The 23,272-nt window shown below is 39.8% G+C and overlaps 1 protein-coding gene across 2 annotated transcripts in view; it reads right to left on the minus strand.

The window, feature by feature from the left end:
* Positions 1-3,038: 3,038 nt before the first annotated feature.
* LOC124612860 (nuclear valosin-containing protein-like) overlaps positions 3,039-23,272 on the minus strand; it is a 154,021-nt gene continuing 133,787 nt past the window's right edge. For both annotated transcript variants that reach the window (XM_047141291.1, XM_047141290.1), the window contains exons 13-15: positions 10,293-10,499; positions 6,615-6,842; positions 3,039-3,649 (exon numbers count right to left, since the gene is read on the minus strand). In XM_047141291.1, the coding sequence (XP_046997247.1) occupies positions 3,545-3,649; positions 6,615-6,842; positions 10,293-10,499 (540 nt within the window). In that variant the 3' untranslated portion in view covers positions 3,039-3,544. The remainder of the gene's footprint in view (positions 3,650-6,614; positions 6,843-10,292; positions 10,500-23,272) is intronic.

The following is a 23,272-nucleotide window of genomic DNA, read 5'->3' on the forward strand; positions in this document are numbered from 1 at the left end:
ATCTGCAGTGATACTGTCATTTACCATCTAGTAAAGTCATCAGTAGATTAAAACAGACTGCACAATGATTTATAGTTGCGCAAAATGTGGTAGTTGACCCTAAACGTTATAAAGTGTGAAGTCCTCCACGTGCTAATTAATAATAATTAAAAAAAAAAAATAATAATAAAAGTAATCTTACATTTTGGTTACATGATAAATTACAAATTTAAACGTTGTCGGTTCAACTAAGTACCTTTACAATTCAAATTGGAAACATCACATAAAAAAATGTTGAGGAAGGCAAACCAATAACTGCATTCTATTGACAGAACATTCAGAAGATACAACAAATCTATAACAGGGACTGCTTACACACACTTGTCCTTCGTCTTCTGGAATACAGCTGTGTGATGTTGGATCCTTACTAGATTGGACTGGCAGAGGACATTGAAGAAGTTCAAAGAAAGTTGGCTCGTTTTGTATTATTGCAGGTTAGGGGAGAAAGTGTCACTAGAACGATTTTCTCGTATGCTACTGGAGAAGGGAACAGTTGAGAAATAATCTGAAAGTGATTTTACTAACTATCTGCCAAGCTCATAAGTGTGAATTGCAGGGTGTCATGTAGATGCAGATGAAATATACTGTCTTATTTTTCTCAGGAACTGCAACTGTCAGTAAACGTAGTCACATATTTAATTTTTTCCAGTCATTTCCAACCTTAATTGGCAAACAATACTGTTAATGGAATCATTCTACAAATGTATTTTGTAACTGGTAACAATAACATTTCAGTTCGGATTATACAAGAGACACAAGATAATTACATGAGTTTACACCCAAATGCATGCAATATGTGTTTCTTTTACATGCTGCTTGCCCTATGAGGATAGTATATCTGGGAATGGGTTCAACTTATCTGGATTTGGAGTGACCATCAGCAATGAAAGTATTAAGAGAGTCATTCTTATATTTTAACTTGTATTTGTCAGCTGAACTGCAGATGGCCCCTTATTTTGGTAGATAAGTACATACTTCTCTGTCTCAAATGTTGTTGTATTTTTATATGTGTAAAGATATATGTGGCCTAATAATGTAAACAGCTTAAATGTTAAAGTAGATGTTTTACTTTTTCTGATAAAATGCTGCAAACAATTACTGATTACTACAAAATCACCCGTGTCTGTATTTTGTTCATTTGATGTACCCTACCTTACTAATCTACTTCTATTGACTCGTCTGCTTTCATAGTCTAAGTGGATTTCTGTGCTAGTAAGGTGAGCAACGAATTCAGCTCCAAACCAAGAGGAAAAATTTCCCACTGCCAGAACTGCCACATTAATTAAATGGACACCACTAACAAAAGTGATAGTTAAATGTACGACTAGATTCTCCAAGACAAGTTTCTGAGTATCATCATGTATCCTTTTTATTTATTACATCAGGTTCCAAACAGATACTTCTCATACGGTGTGGAGGACATATTTAGAAAAATAAATATATTAGAAAATGTAGTACAATTTATTTGTCTCTTATAAAATTGAACTTACAAATACAAATTAACAATTAAAATAAATGCATGAAAATCCAGGGCAGATGCCAAACACTCAAGTGCCGATGAAATGCATAGATAAATTTAAAGAATGATTAACATGGGTGCTCAAGACAAACAATATTATGTCATATGAGATATTAAACATTTTCATACACTGAAAGTATCTACTTTTATACTATTGTTGATGAGTAACCAGGGCAGAGACATGGGTGATGACAATAACAACATTACAGAAAGAAAGAACACATTTTAATCTCTGAGCACCAGAGCATGCTTTTAATGTGAACAAGGGTGGCAGAGGATAGGAGTGATGCACGCGCACGCGCGCACACACACACACACACACACACACACACACACACACACACACACACACACACAAAATTCTTTAATAGTACATTCAATACACAATGGTATAAGAAAGCTGAATCTGGGATATGTGAAAAAATGAAAATATTCAAAAGAAAATACCTACTTTGCATTTCTAAACTTGAACATATTTACGTTTTCCATAGCAGCCACCCAATACAGTACTGATATGGCCTCATCATAATACTTTTAAACACATTCTCTTAACCAATACATCAAATGTATTTAGAAATTCTGCCCCGTTCTCTTAACATAACTACTTTTCATATATGCAGTCACTGCAGAGGACAAATCCCCCACAACACACACACACACACACACACACACACACACACACACACACACACACACACACACACACACAAATAACAAAAACTATACAATTATACAAACAAAAAGAGTTTTTCTGTGACCAAGAGGAAAAGAAACTTCTATATAATCACACAGCCTTCAAATTCCTGTGACGCAGTGTTGATATACATGAACCCTTGTCAAGAAACATTTGCTCAGATGAGATGTTTATCTGAGGAAGTCAAACTGATGACAGTTTGCACACAACTGATGTTACAGTCAGAATCAGCCATGTTAATGCATCCATGGGTACACAGTGTGATGAGACGAGTTTCATGTGGCCTGTTCATGAAAATACTGCAACACAAAATTTTAATAATGTCGATCTAGTTCATACACTTTGTTCGTAATGTGTGATGATATGTAGATTGCGTTTACCATGCTTGTGGCAGACACACTTCTCTCTACTCGTTTCAACCCACTAAATTTCTCCTTGTTTGGAAAATTGTTCCTGCATTTGATTTATGGCACTCCACTGAAAACTGGAGTATCATAAAAATGTTCGTCATGTATTTGACAGTGTTGGTCATATATGTAGAATGCTTGAGGGTATTAAAATGAATGGGCTTCATTTAATAAAGATGCTTCAAATCTGCTTGCATGGAAGAATTATGGTGACAGGATTGTACAAACAAGGCTTGTTTGACCCAGGCTGATATACTTTCCTTCTAATTCATGGTCACAAGAACACTCTCCGAATATATTATGTATATGCAATGGACGATGATATGCAGTTCTCTGTCACACGTGCATATGTAGCCATTTACATCATTCACCCCCCCCCCCCCCCCCCAAAAAAAAGCACACAAATAAAAAGAAAATCAATGGTATGAAATTACGTGTACCTATCACAACTGCTCCTTATAAAACTTGTTCTTCAGTTATGCGTACATGCAATTTTAACCTCTTTTCAATTCCTTTAATATTTCAAAGCACATCTTAAGACTTGTCTTCTGTGGTTGATCACAGTACTGCACGTGACAGACTCAGCTGCTATGGATGTCTGCGCAGTAAACATCTTGCCTGCTGCAGTACATCAGTCTGAACTTTCTCATGCAACATTTTGGTATTTATCATAATGTGTGGAAGTGTGCGTGCTTCTTGTTTTCTGACACTTCTGTTATCTGGATTTATTTGAGTCCTCAGTGACAGAAAGCTGGGTTCCAATTGTTTGAGGTTGATATTTCTGCTATGCAGCATCCAGTGCAGGTGGAGAGTAAGAAGGTACATTTCATCCACTTAAATGTAAGTGGTAGCCTGTAGTTTTTACTTTCATAATGTGGTAGAACATTAGGTACTATGTTTTAATGTGTCATCCGCACTTTCCACTTCTTTTATTCTACTTGACGGTACTGATGTGTACATCCGCCTTAGTTTTTCATAATGCTTGTGATCCTGGAAAAATTAAAACGAAAGTGACGATATTTGAAATTATCTCACACAATACCATAATAAAGTAAAATGCACTTCTAATGCTAAACACCAAATATATTTAATATGTACTTACAAGTAATGAACCTGCAAAACGAGTTTTTGGTCTACCAAGAATGGAAAAAATGGAAAATGTGCCCTTCGTAATTAATCAGTGAAGTTACCCTGTATTAATTTTGAGATCAGATGCATTAAGTGTGCTCGCTCTCTCTCTCTCTCTCTCTCTCTCTCTCTCTCTCTCTCTCTGTGTGTGTGTGTGTGTGTGTGATCCAGGCCACGACACCGATTACCTAGTTGTGAACTGAGATCGTGTGTACTGCTTTGGTATCTAATATTGTCACGTAGATTAAGGTGTAAGTAGATGAATGACGAACACTAACTTCACTTAACGAAGGTTTATTCAGCACCTGCACACACAAGAGCACGGAGCAAACTGATTCTTGCCATTTGTGGATACTTCTAGAATGTACTCGAACCGAATATAGAAATTAAAATTGTACAGTTCAGGTGAGTTATGAACTCACGACCCTCGATGCATCAGTTTAGTATCATATCCACTACACCACGGTGCTACTCAGCTTCTCCTGCGACATTGCATTGCTCCCTCCTTAACAGCGTCTCAGTGTTACATCCTCCTAGTCCGGGAAGGAGTCATCGGTGCTGCATACTCTGACTCCTGATGACTGATGTTTGCCCTGGCAGTGATCTTAGAACTTCCCCTGCTGCTACGTTCTTTGTTACCTTTCCACTTGTTGCCTGTCGCTAGAGCTTCAAATTTACACTGGGTCGCAGGATCCTTATAGGGCTTCATTCAAAGGACGTGGACTGTATCTCTGATCTTTCGTCGTCTTGTGTCGGGGTCTAAATCTTCAACTTCATAAGTAACATTAGACAACTGTCTTACAACCTTATAAGGTCCAAAGTAGTGCCTGAAGAGCTCCTCAAAGAGACCAAACTTCCAACAGGAGTGAAGATCCGGACGAGGTCACCAGGCTGGTAGACAACACGGTGGTGGTACACGTCATACCTCTGGCAATCATTTTCTTGAGCTTTACAGAGGCTGGGATGACCATGTTATTCTTCAGTGGTATGCTTCTTTTACATTCCACTACAAGATCCATGGGTTGATGCATGGCATCACACATGGCAGCTATCTTTCTAGCACTGACTGCAGGAATGATCACTTCATCCAGCACACAGTCTCCACACACTCGGATGCACATCTTCCTGTCCACAGTATCTCATCTCATCTCATCTAGCATAATCTTCGAGCGACCACAACCTATAACTGCTTGAGAAGCTTTCAGAAAGTCCCATCTGAGAATGACCTAATGACTACATTCTTGTAAGACGATGAATTCTAAGGGCTGTGGATGGCCACTTATACCCACATGAATGACAACTTCCTGTAGGTTTTACGTATTTCCCATTAGCCACCTTCAGCAGAGATGTTTTGTTGTTGACGAATACAGTTTTTTGCAACTGGCGACGGTACTTCTCTGACATGACTGAATACAATGCTCCAGAGTCCACATGAGCTTGGGCTGGTCGGCCATTAACTTAGTTTCCGATCATTTTTGTAGTGATCGACGGCGGAGGATTTTTCTCTTCGGCGGCCTCACCTCCAAGGAAGGTCACACCCTTTAGTTTTCCAGGTTGCAGCGGCTAGGTGATTGGCTGGAGATTCTAAACAGTGATGGAGACCTTGTTGGCAAGCATCCTCTCCAGTGGCTCTTTTCTGCTCATCAATCAATAAAATACCCTCCTCCATTAAAGAGCTCTTGCTTGTCGTACCAAACATTCGGAAACCCACAATCTGGAACTGACTTTCTGTTGAGATCAAGTTGATGGCACAAGAGTAAGTAACTTAATTTTTTCACAATTATTTGCATTTTCAATTTTCTGTTTGATTTTGTCCACCAGTTCATCATGATATTTTTTCCTTTTCTTCCAGTTCTATCAAATCCCTGTCAGGGATAGTGCTTGCACCAGCAGCCGGCTCAACTTGATAGGTATGTGAAATTTTAGTTTTCAGAGCCCCAGCTGCTAATTCCAATTTTCATTTGGCTGCTGCATACGAATTATGACAAGCAACTGGATGCAGCTTTGCAGGATATACTCCTAAGCTAGTATGGAGCACAGATTTTTCAGGAGTCTGCACCTTCACATTACTGTCATTTATATAGTCTGGTGATAGTCATCACTTTCTTGTTTTTCATTAACAAGTTTGACACTGGTTGGGCACATTTTCTCCTCAGGAAAAACGCTAAAGCCTCTCATTTTGAGGGTCTTTGCCTCTTCTGAACTAATTTCATGCATTCCAGATGAAACAGATCATTTATGGCACTTGAAGGGCTCGCAGAAAATTTTCTTATGTAGAGAGAATCTGCACAGATTGTCTTTGTGTTTAACACACACACACACACACACACACACACACACACGAAACACTTAAATCACAGTATGAATGACTGTTGCTTCACCATAAGAAGTTCTTGTTCTTCACTGGTCAGTTCATTCACATCTTGCAGATGCTGTCCAAGAAAACACTGCCTACTTGTACTTTCCAAGCATAAACATGGGTCAAAATCCACAGAGATATCTGATCCTACTGTCAGGGAAAATGGTATCCTTTGAACTAGTGAGTGAATAAAACAGAAAATGATTAATACATCAACTACTGTTATGGTTATTTTGCTGTAAACATGAGAGCTGCATTTGATGCAAACTTGTGGCCTTTATCCCCAACCTGGATTTACTTCATATAGGCAAATTAAATATACCTGTGACCTTATCTGTTCACTGTAATACTTAAATCATGTGATGTCTACATCAAACTGATTGCTGATAACAGTACATACCATTCTACTTAATATTTTGCAAAATAAAGAATAAAAATGAGAATGGGCTATCGTGTACACAGAATTACCTTTTCTGAGATGGAAGGACGTATTTTTGCAAGTGCCACAGCAAAATGCTCTGCAGTGACAGCTAGATTGCCTTCTGCATCAGGCTGTTTCAAATGATCCTTGAGAGACTGAACTGCAGCCTCTCTGACAAGGGCAGCAAGATCTGCACCGGTGTAGCTGTGACATCTGTCACTTTTTCCCAAAGATTCCAGATCCACATTATCAGCAAGACGAGGTTTCGTTCCATTCTGTAAAATGTTTAGAATATATTTAAGTCATTGGGTTTTGTGTTGGACTTTTTTGTGCTACACACCAAACCAATATTTTAAGAAAAATGAAAATGATAAGCCAGGGTTACTGTGAAGAACCCAAAGCACTCTTATAAATTAATGTAAATACACCAACGAAAAGCAAACTGAACATATTGAACCCGCCACCTTCCAAGAAGTAAAAAACACACATTCTAAGGACAAAAAATTATTAGGTATGTGCAGAAGACCAGGTTTTTATTGATGGTGGAAGTACTGAAGTGAGAAAGTCACGAACTCCCTACATATGCCTTCAACAAAAGAAGTTTATAACCGAACAACTCCCTGAATTACGGACCATGGCCACTATACATCCATTACACAAGAAGAGTGATAAGAGTAATATGGACAACTATAGAGGAATTCTCTTCTACAATGCACCTACAAGATTTTATCCAAGAGCCTAATTTTATCCAAGAGCCTATGAGGAAGATTCAAGGAAGAGTAACTGTTATGGAAATATCAAGGTGGTTTCAGACCATGGACAAGCTGTACAGAGTACATAATTAGATTAAAATTAATTGCAGTGTATTACAGGAAATGGTACAAAGCTCTGGCAACAACATTTGCAGACTTTAAGAAAGTATAACATTGTCACCACATACCTTCAGTACTAAAAATTATAAAGAATCTAAGACTTCATCCAAAACTAACTAAACTAACAGAAATTACTGTAACCAACACCAGATCAAAAGTTAAGTTTATAGGAAAAATTTCTGAAGTGTTCTTCATACAAACAGCCTTAAGAGTGGGTGATTGCCAATCAGCATTACAATTCCACTACGTACTGGAATGTGTGGGACAATGGTACAAGCACAAGCCAAACAACATAACAACTCGAAGTTCCAAAACTGATATAAGTTTAAACTGTTTGGGATTTATTCGGGCACTCTCTCCCCTTGCCTGCAATGTTGAAAAGAATCTGACAAGTTAAATTGCAAAAAGAAATGACAGAGAAAATTGGCCTTCAAATACAGTTTGAAAAAACAGAAATTGTGTTAACTCATCCACCAATTGCACACAGAATTACACAGAAAAAAGGAAATCAAAATTGTTGATAAATATTTATGTAAAACCATAACTTACAACCCAAATGAGAAGCAGACATGGTAAAATAGAAAATAAAATGGAACAAAGCAAATTACATACTCAAAAATGTCTATTGATAATTGAAACATTATAAAATAACGTAAGATTAGATAGGTTGCTACTTACCATAAAGGTAACATGCAGACAGGTACACTTGCATATAAGCTTTCGGGCACAGCCTTTGTCAGAAAAAGAGAAACACACACCATTCATTCACACAAGCAAGCATATCTCATGCACACATAATCATTAACTCTGGCCAGAATAGTACCATTGGCATTCTGGCCTGAGCTGCTGGAAATGGCGGTCATTGCACTATGTCATCAAAAGTATCCCAACACCCCCAAAACATACATTTTTCATATTAGGTGCATTGTGCTACCACCTACTGCCAAGTACTCCATATCAGTGATCTCAGTAGACATTAGACATCGTGAGAGAGCAGAATGGTGTGCTCCACAGAACTCATGGACTTTGAACATGGTCAGGTGATTGGATGTCACTTGTATCATATTTCTTCATCGAGATTTCCACACTCCTAAACATATCTAGGCCCACTGTTTCCGATGTGATAGTGAAGTGGAAACGTGAAGGGACATGTACACCACAGAAGCGTATAGGCCGACTTCGTCTGTTGACTGACAGAGACCGCCGACAGTAGAAGAGGGTCGTAATGTGTAACAGACAGACATATATCCAGATCATCACACAGGAATTACACTCTGCATCAGAATCCACTGCAAGTACTATGATCGTTAGGTGGGAGGTGAGAAAACTTGGATTTCATGGTCGAGTGGCTGCCGGTAAATGCCAAATGACACCTCACTTGGTGTAAAGAGCGTAAACATTGGACGATTGAACAATGGAAAAACGTTGTGTGGAGTGACGAATCATGGTATACAATGTGGTGATCTGATGGCAGGGTGTGGGTATGGCGAATGCCCGGTGAACGTCATCTGCCAGCGTGTGTAGCGCCAACAGTAAAATTTGGAAGCGGTGGTCATATGGTGTGGTTGTGTTTTTCATGGAGGGGCTTGCACCCCCTGTTTTGCATGGCACTATCACAGCACAGGCCTACCTTGATGTTTTAAGCACCTTCTTGCTTCCCACTGTTGAAAGAGGAATTTGGGGATGGCGACTGCATCTTTCAACATGATCGCGCACCTGTTCATAATGCATGGCCTGGGGCAGAGTGGTTACACGACATTAACATCCCTGTAATGGACTGGCCTGCACAGAGTCTTGACCTGAATCCTACAGAACACCATTGGAATGTTTTGGAAAGCCGACTTCATGCCAGGCCTCACTGACCGACACTGATGCCTATACTCAGTGCTGCACTCCGTGTTTAATGTGCTGTCATTCCCCATGAAACCTTCCAGCACCTTACTGAACGTATGCCTGCCAGAGTGGAAGCTGTCATCAAGGCTAAGGGTGGGCCAACACCGTATTGAATTCCAGCATTACCGATGGAGGGTGCCATGAACTTTTAAGTCATTTTCAGCCAAGTGTCCAGATATTTTTGATCACATAGTGTATTTGTAAGGTGTGCTTGCTTGTGTGAATGAAAGGTGTGTATTTGTCTTTCTCTGATGAAGGCTGTGGCTAAAAGCTTATGTGTAATTGTCTTTTAACTGTGCCTGTCTGCAACTCAGCATGTTATCTTTGCGGTAAGTAGCAATCTATCTATTCCCACATTGTTGATATTCCTAACTGGAGCTTTAACATTATAAAACAGTTACACAACCAAAAAAATACGCAGCTTAAACCATCTTTAAAAAACTAACACAGTAGAAATTGCCAGAAGACTTAAAATAAAAAATAATACTTAGGACATGTATAAATAAACAACATTAACTAGATGGACACCAGATAACAGCTTCGGATGAAACACTGTACAAGGAAATAGAACTGGTAATGAGCATGATCAGCAAGAAATACATCTCAGCAGAACATCAGAAAACAGGATTTAACGAAAAACAGAAAAATTGTGGAATAGTAAGAGCAATGTTAAATGGATTGCAGAAATTAAAGAAGGTATAAGAGAATGTCTGGGTACAGTAGTCGATTGCTGTCAAATTATAGTACAATGTTACGAAAAAAACAAAAACAAAACAGCCATCTTCGACAATTTTGGTGATAACAAGAAACAGATATCAGAATAAATGCAACAATAAAATCAAAATCTCAAGCTAAGTATGGAGCAACAAGTAATGTAATGATAAATAATGACACAGCAATACATTTAAAAAATTAGAAAATATTTCTTGATAATGGAGAAAAGAGATATGCTGTTCATACCTTGGTGAGAGCACGTAGTATATCTGTTCGGTCCTGTGGACCTGGTAGTCCTACATACACAATTTTGTCAAGACGGCCAGGTCTTAGGACTGCTGGATCTATGATGTCTGGCCTATTTGTAGCTGCCAGTAAGAAAACTCCTCGTCGACTTTCTACACCATCCATTTCTGTGAGCATCTGATTAACAACCCTCATACTAGCGCCACCCTAGAATTTGATAAAGTCTCATGGTAACACCAATAACAATATAGTATTCATGCATAACAGTATTTGTATGGCACAGTAAAATGAGTAAAAATTAATAATTAAAATGTGATATTTGCAAGGCAATTTTCTATTAAATTAAAAACTAAAAATTACGTATAAATGAAATGAAATGACCGTATGGCATTGTTGGCCAGAAGGCCCCATGCAGGGGAGTTCGGGCCGCCGTATTGCAAGTTCTTTTTAGCTGACACCACTTCAGTGACTTGAGAGTCAATGACGATGAAATGATGATGATGGACACACAACACCCAGTCATCTCGAGACAGATAAAATCCCTGACCCCCTGGGAATCGAACCTGGCACCATGTGCACGGGAAGCGAGAACGCTACTGCAAGACCATGAGCTGTGGACATTATTTATAAGTTTGTATGACACAAATTTAAGAACTTCAGACGGCAGCAAGGTGGTAGACAAAAAAAAAGTGTATGGAAATGATTTTATTTCACCAAGTCAGAAGGCAAGATTATGTACAAATGAAGCAAAATATAATGAACAATGTAATATAGGAGAGGATGCCATTGCATCACTGTACAAGAAATCGTTTCCAACAATAATTAAGAATATTGTTGAGATATTAATAATGATCTATGAAACAGTAAATGTACTGTAAAGATAGTACATGAATTTATAGCTAGCTTAAAGTAAATATGCATGAATTGGGAGCACATCTTTTGTGTTAAAAAAATCTATTTCACAAGAACTGATTTCCAAAGTACTATGTATTATGACAAGAAATGAGGTTTACAAAACCAACATTAAGGTATCATAACTGGCTACTGAACGTGTTGTTCAAAACTGTACAGGTAGCAGCTACCAGCTTTTACAGAAGGTGATGTACCATATGTAACATATGGAAGTAATGAAAACAAACAACTTATGCCAATCAAAGCTGAAATTTGAGACTGAATCTTTCATTCAACAATTGACAGTGGTGGCCTACATCAAACTAGTCAGGAGACTGACTGGTGAGGAACAGAATGTCAGATGTGTGTGCATTCTTGTGAGTCCATTCTGTTGTTAAGTTCTTTGATGCAGTATTGCTGGTAAGATTACAAAATGTAAGTAACAACATATAGAAATGTTGTCCACCTATTTTTTAGTTAGAAAATTTATTTATAGTAATTGCCATACAATTAGAAGCCTTTTCACTGACCAAAGTTAATTACTGAATGAAGTTTTATTTTTTTAATATTTTCAAAAAAAATGGTGGATGACGAGCCAACTGTTGAAATGGTTGGACAAAGAGCTTGCTAATGAAGATTGTACCAATCTAGAGTCAATCTTTGAAAGTGATCACAAGTCTGAAAGTGAGTCGTGTTTGGATGAAACTGATATTGTTGATAACTTTGACTTGTATATTATGAAAGATGGCAGGCAATGGAGCCATCAACCTATCAATTCAAAACAGGAGAGTAAAAAAGAGCTGAACATAAATCTGTCAAGCAATTACTGTGAGTCATAGGTGAAGCAAAAAATGTCAAGTGTTCAACTGGTTGTTTACAGCTTTTTTTCATAGATGAAATTTTAGAAGAAATTGTTTGCTTTACTAATATTTACATATCTACCATTCATCTTAAATATTCCCGAAAAAGGGATGCTGCAGACATTTAACATCGACGAAAGAAGTAGCTTACAAAACGCTTGTTCGTCCGATTCTTGAGTATTGCTCATCAGTATGGGACCCTTACCAGGTTGGATTAATAGAAGAGATAGACATGATCCAGCGAAAAGCAGCGCGATTCGTCATGGGGACATTTAGTCAGCGCGAGAGCGTTACGGAGATGCTGAACAAGCTCCAGTGGCGGACACTTCAAGAAAGGCGTTACGCAATACGGAGAGGTTTATTATCGAAATTACGAGAGAGCACATTCCGGGAAGAGATGGGCAACATATTACTACCGCCCACATATATCTCGCGTAATGATCACAACGAAAAGATCCGAGAAATTAGAGCAAATACGGAGACTTACAAGCAGTCGTTCTTCCCACGCACAATTCGTGAATGGAACAGGGAAGGGGGGATCAGATAGTGGTACAATAAGTACCCTCCGCCACACACCGTAAGGTGGCTCGCGGAGTATAGATGTAGATGTAGATGTAGATGTACATGATCAAGTCATATTCAGAATTTGTTTTTTTTTGGCAGATGCTCTACAAACATCACACACAAATTTACAAGATCTCTGGGCTGCAGATGGTACAGGGGTGGTGTGCTTCAGACTTTCAATGGGCATACATGGATTTTGTTTCTTGTTGACTGAGATTTCATGATGTCAGAAATAGACATCATTGAAAAGAAACATACAAATTAGTCGCTGTTTGATTCTAGATTGAGTTCGATGAGAACTGCTAGAAACATTACAGTTTATCAGAACTAGTTACAGTGGACGAAATGCTGGATCCATTAAGGGGAAGATGTGGATTTGTACAATGCATTCCATCAAAACTGGCAAGATATGGTATAAAAATTTTTGCACTTACAGATACGTAGATGTTTCATACTAGTAATTCAGAAGTATACTGCGGGAAACTGGTGGATGGGCCATATCTCTGTGACAACACACCACATGCTATTGTAAAAAGAATGGCAAAATGCACATCCAAATCCAGTAGAAATATAATGTGATAATTGGGTCACATCAATTCCACTTGCGGATGACTTGTTGAAAAATGACAAACTGATAGTGGTTGGAATAATTCGTGAACATAAATGTGAAATTTCTCCTTTTATGACAGTAGCAAAAAATCATCCTTTGGAATCCAGCATTTTCTAATTTAGGAAGAATATGACAGTTGTTTCATACATGCCTGAGGGGAAACAAGGTTGTTCTGGTACTGTCTCCTTTAAATGATGATAGTATTGGCAATGATTCGGAGAAGTCTAAGCCAGAAATTGTAACTTTTAATAATGGTATCAAATATAGTAAGGATAAAATTGATGAAATGAAATGTACGTGCTCTCTGACAAGAATTAGCAGAAGACAACCATTTATGTTGTTTTCCTCTCTTCTGAATATTGCTGGAGTCAATCGATCTGTAATCTACAAGAGTAATTCCAACTCATCCATTCCCAGAAAAGACTTCATCCATTCCCAGAAAAGCCTATCAGAAAGTTCTTGCCAAAAAATAGTTGCATGATTATTTGGCATTGAGGGTCAATCAGCTAAATACGCCTGCAAATATCAAGAACCGTATCACAGAAATTTTGGGATTACTGAAAGCTGAATTTCCTCCTAGAGCACCACAAGCAACTAGTTGAGAGAGATGCTACTTCTGTGATAGGGAGAAAAACAGACCAATAAGATTTTGTTTCCACGTGTAGAGTAAATTTGTGAGCCTGGAACACGTGGCAGTATACCCCTGCAATCAGTGCAATTAAAATAGCAACCACCATGAATGATTTGCTTGAAACTGACAGCGAGCCTATAAAGAACCATTATTCTGAACTATTTTTCTGAAGCTAACTGTTGGTTAAACTATGAGCAGGCGTGCCTATGTATAAAGTGTGTTAACCATAAATAACATTGCCTTATATTGATCAATTGTGGTTTTACAATAGTGAGCCAGTATCTACTCATTCCTTATTGGCTTAAGCTAACATAGTGATAAGTTTTGTTGCAATATGTCCAATTGAGCTGCAGTAATATAAAATAAATAGTGAGCTAGGTGAGAAAAAATTTATGATCCTTAAAGAAAATGACCAGATTCCGAGCTAGCATCAGAGCCCCACAATGACGCAGTTGTCGACAAGATAACAGACTGCCACCTAATTTCATTACCTCAATGTTACCCTTAAACTTACTTCTAATATTTATGTTTACATCAAATTAATTTTATTCTGCATTGTTAAGAACAAAACATTTTTGGGCTTAGGGGCGGGGGGACGGAGACGTAGGACCACCTGCAACAATCCCCTCACATGTTGTTATTGTTGCCCTCTGCTTTACCTATTTTTTAAGTCTTGGATGTTCATGTACTGAAAACATATTCTAGAAACCGATATTATGAAGGACAGTACCAACCTTTGGTGATCCAATAAGAACCAGTGTTACCTCTGTGGCAAGGTCGGTGGCCTAACAATAAATAAACCTGCTGCAAATACATATTTAGACAAACAATTCTAATATGATACTTGATACATATCTCAAAAAAATTTTTGCCACCATTGCAGTGCCTAAACGTTTCAGTCCATTTCTCTTTAAACACTTGATCACATATAAATAAATTCCACTTACTAATCAATCTGAATCTATCCACAATACTTTTCTCATTCAAAGTTCCAGCCATATTTCATTCCACTTCATTGAAAATGTTAAATACCCGTATGTATAAAAATCCGCTTTATAAATATAGTAGAAGGCATGCAGTTTAGATGCACTATTAAAAATCAACTTCTGGCACATAAAAATTACAACGCAAATGTGAGAAGGTTTAAGATGTGTAGGAATCAGACCTCACACATTATTTATTTGTTCCACAATGCTTCCTCCCATACAGAGTTTGAGTACCTCGTATTGCTCATGTTGTAAAATTCAGACTGGTGCCTCACTACTTCAATTACTATGTCATTTATTATGAAATTATAAAGTTTGACGTTGTACACATGGAAGAGGATTGGAGATACTGGAAGGTTTCAGACAGTTTATATAACGGTAAGACAGAGATTTAAGAACCAGGTTTTAAATTGTAAGGCATTTCCAGGGTCTACATCTACATCTACATTTATACTCCGCAAGCCACCCAACGGTGTGTGGTGGAGGGCACTTTATGTGCCACTGTCATTACCTCCCTTTCCTGTTCCAGTCGCGTATGGTTCGCGGGAAGAACGACTGTCTGAAAGCCTCCGTGCGCGCTCTAATCTCTCTAATTTTACATTCGTGATCTCCTCGGGAGTTATAAGTAGGGGGAAGCAATATATTCGATACCTCATCCAGAAACGCACCCTCTCGAAACCTGGCGAGCAATCTACACCGCGATGCAGAGCGCCTCTCTTGCAGAGTCTGCCACTTAAGTTTATTAAACATCTCCGTAACGCTATCACGGTTACCAAATAACCCCGTGACGAAACGCGCCGCTCTTCTTTGGATCTTCTCTATCTCCTCCGTCAAACCGATCTGGTACGGATCCCACACTGATGAGCAATACTCAAGTATAGGTCGAACGAGTGTTTTGTAAGCCACCTCCTTTGTTGATGGACTACATTTTCTAAGCACTCTCCCAATGAATCTCAACCTGGTACCCGCCTTACCAACAATTAATTTTATATGATCATTCCACTTCAAATCGTTCCGCACGCATACTCCCAGATATTTTACGGAAGTAACTGCTACCACTGTTTGTTCCGCTATCATATAATCATACAACAAAGGATCCTTCTTTCTATGTATTCGCAATACATTACATTTGTCTATGTTAAGGGACAGTTGGCACTCTGATGTGGACTCTGGCCACAATTTATTGTTATGAACTGTAGATTAAAACTGAAGAAACTGCAAAAAGGTAGGAATTTAAGGAAGTGGAACCTAGATCAACTGAACGAACCAGAGGTTGTAGAGAGTTTCAGAGAGAACATTAGGGAAAGGTTGACAAGAACAGGGGCAAGAAATACAGAAAAAGAAGAAGAAGAAGAAGAAAAAAGAATGGGTAGCTTTGAGAGATGAAATAGTGAAGGCAGCAGAGGATCAAGTAGGTAAAAAGATGAGGGCAAGTAGAAATCCTTGGGTAACAGAAGAGATACTGAATTTAATTGATGAAAGGAGAAAATACAAAAATGCACTAAATGAAGCAGGCAAAAAGAAATACAAAAGTCTCAAAAATGAGGTTGACAGGAAGAGCAAAAAGCTAAGCACGGATGGCTAGAAGACAAATGTAAGGATGTAGAAGTGTGTATCACTAGGAGGTAAGATAGATACTCCCCACAGGAAAATTAAAGTGACCTTTGGAGAAAAGAGAACTACCTATGTAAGCTCAGACGGAAAACCAGTCCTAAGCAAAGAAGGGAAAGTGGAAAGAGGGTCTATGCAAGGGCAATGTACTTGAGGCAATATTATGGAAATGGAAGAGGACATAGAGGAAGATGAAATGGGAGATACGATACTGCGTGAAGAATTTGACAGAGCACTGAAACACCCAACTCAAAACAAGGCCCCAGAAGTTGACAACATTCCATTAGAACTATTGATAGCCTTGGGAGAGCCAGTCCTGACTAAACTCTTCCACCTGGTGAGAAAGATGTATGAGACAGGTGGAATACCTTCAGACTTCAAGAAGAATATAATCATTCCAATCTCAAAGAAAGCAGGTGTTGACAGATGTGAAAATTACTTAACTATCAGTTTAATAAGTCATAGCTGCAAAGTACTAACACGAATTCGTTACAAACGAATGGAAAAACAGGTAGAAGTCGACCTCGGGGAAGATCAGTTTGGATTCCGTAGTAATGTTAGAACATGTGAGGCAATACTGACCCTACGACTTATCTTAGAAGATAGGTTAAGGAAAGACAAACCTTCATTTCTAGCATTTTTAGACCAAAAGAAAGCTTTTGACAATGTTGACTGGAATACTCTCTTTCAAAATTCTGATGTTGGAAAGTGTAAAATACAGGGAGCAAACAGCTATTTACAATTTGCACAGAAACCAGATGACAGTCATAAGAGTCAAGGGGAACAAAAGGGACACAGTGGTTGAGAAGGGAGTGAGGCAGGGTCGTTGCCTATCCCCGACGTTATTCAATCTGTATATTGAGCAAGGAGTAAAGGAAACAAAAGAAAAAATTGGACTAGGAATTAAAATCCATGGAGAAGAAATAAAAACTTTGAGGTTTGTCAACGACACTGTAATTCTGCCAGAGACAGCAAAGGACCTGGAAGAGCAGCTCAATGGAATGGACAGTGTCTTGAAAGGAGGATATAAGATGAACATCAACAGAAACAAAATGAGTATAATGGCATGTAGTCTAATTAAATCAGGATGCTGAGGGATTTAGATTAGGAAAGGAGACATTTAAAGTAGTAAATGAGTTTTGCTATTTGGGGAGCAAAATAACTGATGAGGGTCGAGGTAGAGAGGATATAAAATGTAGACTGGCTATGGCAGGGAAAGTGTTTCTGAAGAAGAGAAATTTGTTAACATTGAGTATAGATTTAAGTGTCAGGAAGTCGTTTCTGAAAGTATTTGTATGGAGTTTAGCCATGTATGGAAGTGAAACATGGACAATAAGTAGTTTAGACAAGAAGAGAATGGAAGCTTTTGAAATGTGGTGCTACAGAAGAATGCTGAAGATTAGATGGGTAGATCATGTAACTAATGAAGAGATACTGAATTGAATTGGGGAGAAGAGGAATCTGTGGCACAACTTGCTTATAAGAAGGGATTGGTTGGTAGGACACATTCTGAGGCATCAAGGGATCACCAATTCAGTACTGAAGGGAAGCGTGGAGCGTAAAAAATTCAGAGGGAGACCAAGATATGAATACACAAAGCAGATTCATAAGGATGCAGATTGCAGTAGTTATTTGGAGATGAAGAGGCTTGCACAGGATAGAGTAGCATGGAGAGCTGCATCAAATCAGTCACTGGACTGATGACCACAACAACAAAAAATGTTTAAAAAAAAATAATGAAAAGAAACAACTGACAACAAATAGCAAAAGTAGTGAATAACAAAGACTTCTAACAACTTGTATCATCCACAGAAAGTACGACGAAACAAAGTATGGAGGATGAGTGAATGGCTGTGTACGAGGAGGAAATAAGCTTGATGTCACGTGGTCAAAAACAGAGAATTGCAGAATGTTGGCGGGATTTGTGCAAGAAACTAAGATGAGGTGAGAAAATGCAGACTGTCTGGACTAAAGAGCTAAATAGTTTAAACAGTTAAATAACATATATACAGAAAAGTTTAAAAATGCAAAACAGAGTTGAGGGAGAAGGTAGCCTGAGGCCACTTGGGGCACATGCAGCGAGATAATCAGCCCCCCACCCCCCTCCCCCTGGGGCACATCCACCACTCCTGATACTGAATGTGAAAGTCCACATTAAATTTTATTATAAAATTAACTTTCCCTACGAAACTTACAATTTGGTAACTCCTAACCCATCATCTGCAAATATCTGAGGTAGACAGGTTGACTGTTTATTTCAGATCAGCCAGCACGGATACTCTTCAAGAATATGGGGAATTGTGAGAGGATTACCACAGCTGCACTGATGGAATATGCAGTCAGTAGAGTTCGACGGAATTTTTCTGAGACACCTGGAGGAAACTATGCCACACGTTGGTGGGGTCCCCGATTCCTCTTGGCTTGAAAACTGTAGCAGCCTGCCTTTCTGTATCCCAGGTTTTCAAAAGGAATATCACAAGTCTTGTGTTTGGTACTCCCAAGTTCTTTTCCTGCAGTTGCTTCTTTGGCTAATAAGTTAGCATGTTCCTTTCCCAGAATACCCACATGGCTCTGTGTCCATATGAATGTTACTGTCATTCCAGAGCTGTGGAGATCAACCAATAGGTCTTGGATGATACCATCAGTATAGATGCATGTTAAATCTGGGCAATCAAAAAAGAAGAAGAAGAAGAACAGGCATCTGACAGATTGTGACAATATTGTTCACTAAGAGCTGCTGGTGGTCTGACCCTCACTGGAGGGACAGCAGCTTCCATCAGGAGGCTGTCTGCAGTGTTTGTACGGAAGGGTCCAGGAGCCAACAGCACACCAATGTGCTGGACCAGGTCTAAGAAGTTCAGTACTGAAGGTGCTCCCAACCCAAAGGCAACAAACCCATGGCCCATTTGGGATAAAATCAAAGTTTTATAAAATTGCAGACGAACTGTATGGTTGAACTGTATGGTCTGCACCCCAGATGCTACTGCTGAGAAATTTAAGGCAATTTGCTGTGAGCTGACACTTGTGGTAACTAGAGATGGGGGATGCACTCTTGAACTAATTCAAAGAGTTGAATCTTTCAAAGGAGTGAACAATCAGTGATTCAGAAAAAAAGAACGGTAGCTCCAAACGTTTCCCACGGCAGAGAGAGAGAGAGAGAGAGAGAGAGAGAGAGAGAGAGAGAGACGGAGCATCGGAGCATATCAGCGGCGCCTCTGCTGGTCACAGCACAGTGCACGCCACACAACACAGCCAGCGCCGGCCTCTGCCCTGCTTCTACCTTGGCTGCCTCCATTGTGCAGTGCCCCATTGGATTTAGTGTTTCACATATGCTGTGCCGTCTCTGTGCCGCGCGCAGTGTCTGGCGCAGCTTGACTTCGTATCGCACTCCTGTCGGCGATCGTTTCAGTCGCACGTCCTGCCCTCTGGGCAGTTGATGCGAGCAACAGGACAGAGAGCCACCTAGCGGATAACATAGGAACTACTTGCAACAACCTGCTCGCAAGAGAACAGAAGATTTGTCTCGGAGCGGGTGAGTTCACTGCTCCCCCCACCCTCGGAACTCGCCCGCTCAACGCTCACCCCACCGTCTCGACTCTAGCCAGAGCGTTGAGCAAAGCGACTCAGGTGTCACTCTGGTCTCTGCGGTCTCGGCTCACGCAGTAATACAGCTCGCGGCTCGACCTGCTCGACTCAGCGGCTCTGCATCGGAGTTCGTCTCTACTGGATATTGTTCTTCGTAGTAATACCGCTACGTATATTACATTATTATGTTATGTATACATCATTTGTTTTTATTTTATTTTTATTTGTTTAAACTGATTAGATTAGGTTCCTGACGACTCCTCTTACTATAGGATTTTTATTATGGACACTCGAATTTACGCTTTAATTACGAGCGAACCGATAAACGTATCGCAAAATGTGATACACCAATATTTTCCTTGTTTTATTCTGCGTAAGGCTATATGCAGCACTTTCGTTTTACAGTCAAATTTATAGTTTTTTTCTTATTCTGGTACGGATTTTGCGATTTTAGGCGTCTTCGGAAGGAAACGTTCACTTTAAAAATATATGGCTTGCGATGTATTTGTATGAGGTTAATGAAATTTTAATACATTGTAGCCAAATATATTGTTAATGTAAATCTCAAGTTACAACATTTTCCGATCACCCAAAAAACCACGATAGTGCAAAATAAATCAATAATCAAAAACTTTGTCATATCGTGGAAATTTCAATAAACAATACAAAATTCTTACTCATTATCTGTGTTACTTCAAAATAGGATCAAATAAGATCAAAATACAGGTATAGTACTGGAATAAACCAAGTTTAAAGGGCAATGTGCCTTCCATTTATTTTCTATTGTAAATGAGTGGTGAGTCATGAAAAAGAGCTAATTCATTTCAGGGAGTGAACAGTTCTGATCCGATCTCTGAAAAGAACAGTTTTGCCCATCTCTAGCGGTAACCACGCTGGCTTACTGTCAAATAGAAGGCCTAACATTTTTAAAGTTTCAATGATGTCAAGTAACTTGTTACTGAGGTAAAGTTCTGGGAACAGATAACAGACCTGAGTTGACAAAAGTGAATAACATGAGTTTTCAGAGGAAAAAATTTGTATCCATGATTCAGGACCCCAACTATGTACTTTCTGTGAGTACCCCTGAAGTTTGTGCTCTGCAGTGCACAATGATCTGTGATACGAAGGTCATCCACACACACTGATGGTGAGACCTTGGGTCAAAATGCAGTAACAATATCATTGATTACAATGGCAAAGAGGGTTATGCTCAGAAGCAATCCCTGCTTCTGGTACATTTTGGTTGGTGAGGATCGAACGTATCCCGATCCAAGATTGTCAGAGGAATAGAAAATTCAGGATAAAATGGGTAAAGTGCCCCCAAAACAGCAATCTTGTTCAACGCAGATTCCAGACAAATCAGTTGTGTCTGTGTAGGATGCCCAAAAGCCACTTTGAAATTGTGATCTATGTCCTCTGGCTTCCAGACACTAGCACAATCGTCGGTTGACGACTTTTTAGAATAATCTGAACAGCCCACTCATTTGAGAGATTAGTTGAAATCTTAGTGTCCTTACATACTGTTACCCTAATTGAGAGGTAGACACAAACAGCCACAGCTTCTAATGCTGTGGTTAGTGGCACCAGCTCACTGGAAGTGTCAGATTGAATGAGTACAACGATTCTTCCAGATGCCCTCTCAGCTTTAATGAAACTTACACAGTAGGATTTGTGGTTTTTAATATGAGGGAGTTGGTTTTCTGAGAACCTGTCTCCTGGAGTGCCATGACAACTGTAGAATAAGTAGCCATTAGTTGATGGAGTTCAGCCAGATGGCAATGGTAGCCATTATGGTTCCATCAAAGAAACATCAGACTGGGATCTAAGAAAGCAGCGAAGAGGAAATGGGAGTATGAATTACTTTCCTGCTAAGATGCGCTTCACCTGAATGTGTGGTCCTTTATCAGGATTTAGAGGTTTGACCTGGATGGGTGGGAGGATGGGGTCCGGATCAACTGGAGCAGTAGAATTCAGTTTAACTTTCACTTTATCGATCTCATCCCTGTGAGGTTTCAGTTTCTGTGAGAATTTGTGTGTCGATTTCTAGGATAGGAGATCATTGTTCTTTTCTACAGCCTGCAGCATGTGGCTCTTATTGGTTTGGGTGGTGGTAGACTATTGGCCTATTTCATCCTGGGAGGAGGGCACCTTGGCAGATGTCCTCTTTCTTAATGGCACTTTGGGCATGTTGGTCGAACTGAAAAACAGGCACCAACATATGGCAACAGCCAGGAAATGCAGTTTAAAACCTTGTCATCAGATTAGGTGTGAATTCTGACACAATGTTTGCAAAGTCTGATGTCATATCGGTTGAGCAGTGTCCTTCCAACTTTTTCTTAGGCTCTTGATAAGACAGGCAGTCAACTGTTTTATACTCCTGGACTTTCTTCTTCTCTTGAAAACGAAACATATCAGTGAATGAGCGGGATGGTGTTCTGGACAGTTTACACATATAAGGGGTTATTGCAGAGGCTGCCCTCACAAGTTGCCTCATTAGTACTGAGGAAGGGCATATCTCCACACCTCTGGCACTGAAAACATCACATAGGAGGAGGAAAATAGGGCTCGAAATCACATCAGTAAACTATGACTTTAACTTTCTCAGGTAAAACATTTCCATTGAATGCTAGAGCTAAAGATCCTTTGTCCACTGTATTATCCTTATGTCTTCTCTGGAGATTATGAACAACATGGAATCCATGCTGTTCTAGGCTAGGATGCAGATATTTAACCATTTGTAGTGTTAGGTCCTGATGGAAGACGACACCCTGAATCCTGTTGAGTTTATTAGGAGGAGACACGGTAACTAGTACATACCCGAGCAGGCCTGAAGTGCCTGTGATTGGTAAGGATTCAATGTTTTGAATCCTCAATATTTTCAATGAAAAACATTGGCTTTGTTGATGCAAAAGTATCTCCGCCACTTCTGGAGCACACCAGGAACCAAGTGAACACTCCCCCATTGTTTCTCCTTGCCTGACTGTCATCCCCGCGAGAGGGAGAGGTGAGGGCGTGAGGGGGGGAGCCTGGGAAGGGCGGGGGAGCCCGGGAAGGGCGGGGGAGCCCGGGAAGGGCGGGGGAGCCCGGGAAGGGCGGGGGAGCCCGGGAAGGGCGGGGGAGCCCGGGAAGGGCGGGGGAGCCCGGGAAGGGCGGGGGAGCCCGGGAAGGGCGGGGGAGCCCGGGAAGGGCGGGGGAGCCCGGGAAGGGCGGGGGAGCCCGGGAAGGGCGGGGGAGCCCGGGAA

Source organism: Schistocerca americana, chromosome 4, assembly GCF_021461395.2.
Source record: "Schistocerca americana isolate TAMUIC-IGC-003095 chromosome 4, iqSchAmer2.1, whole genome shotgun sequence".
In the NCBI taxonomy this organism is placed as follows: Eukaryota; Metazoa; Arthropoda; class Insecta; order Orthoptera; family Acrididae; genus Schistocerca; species Schistocerca americana.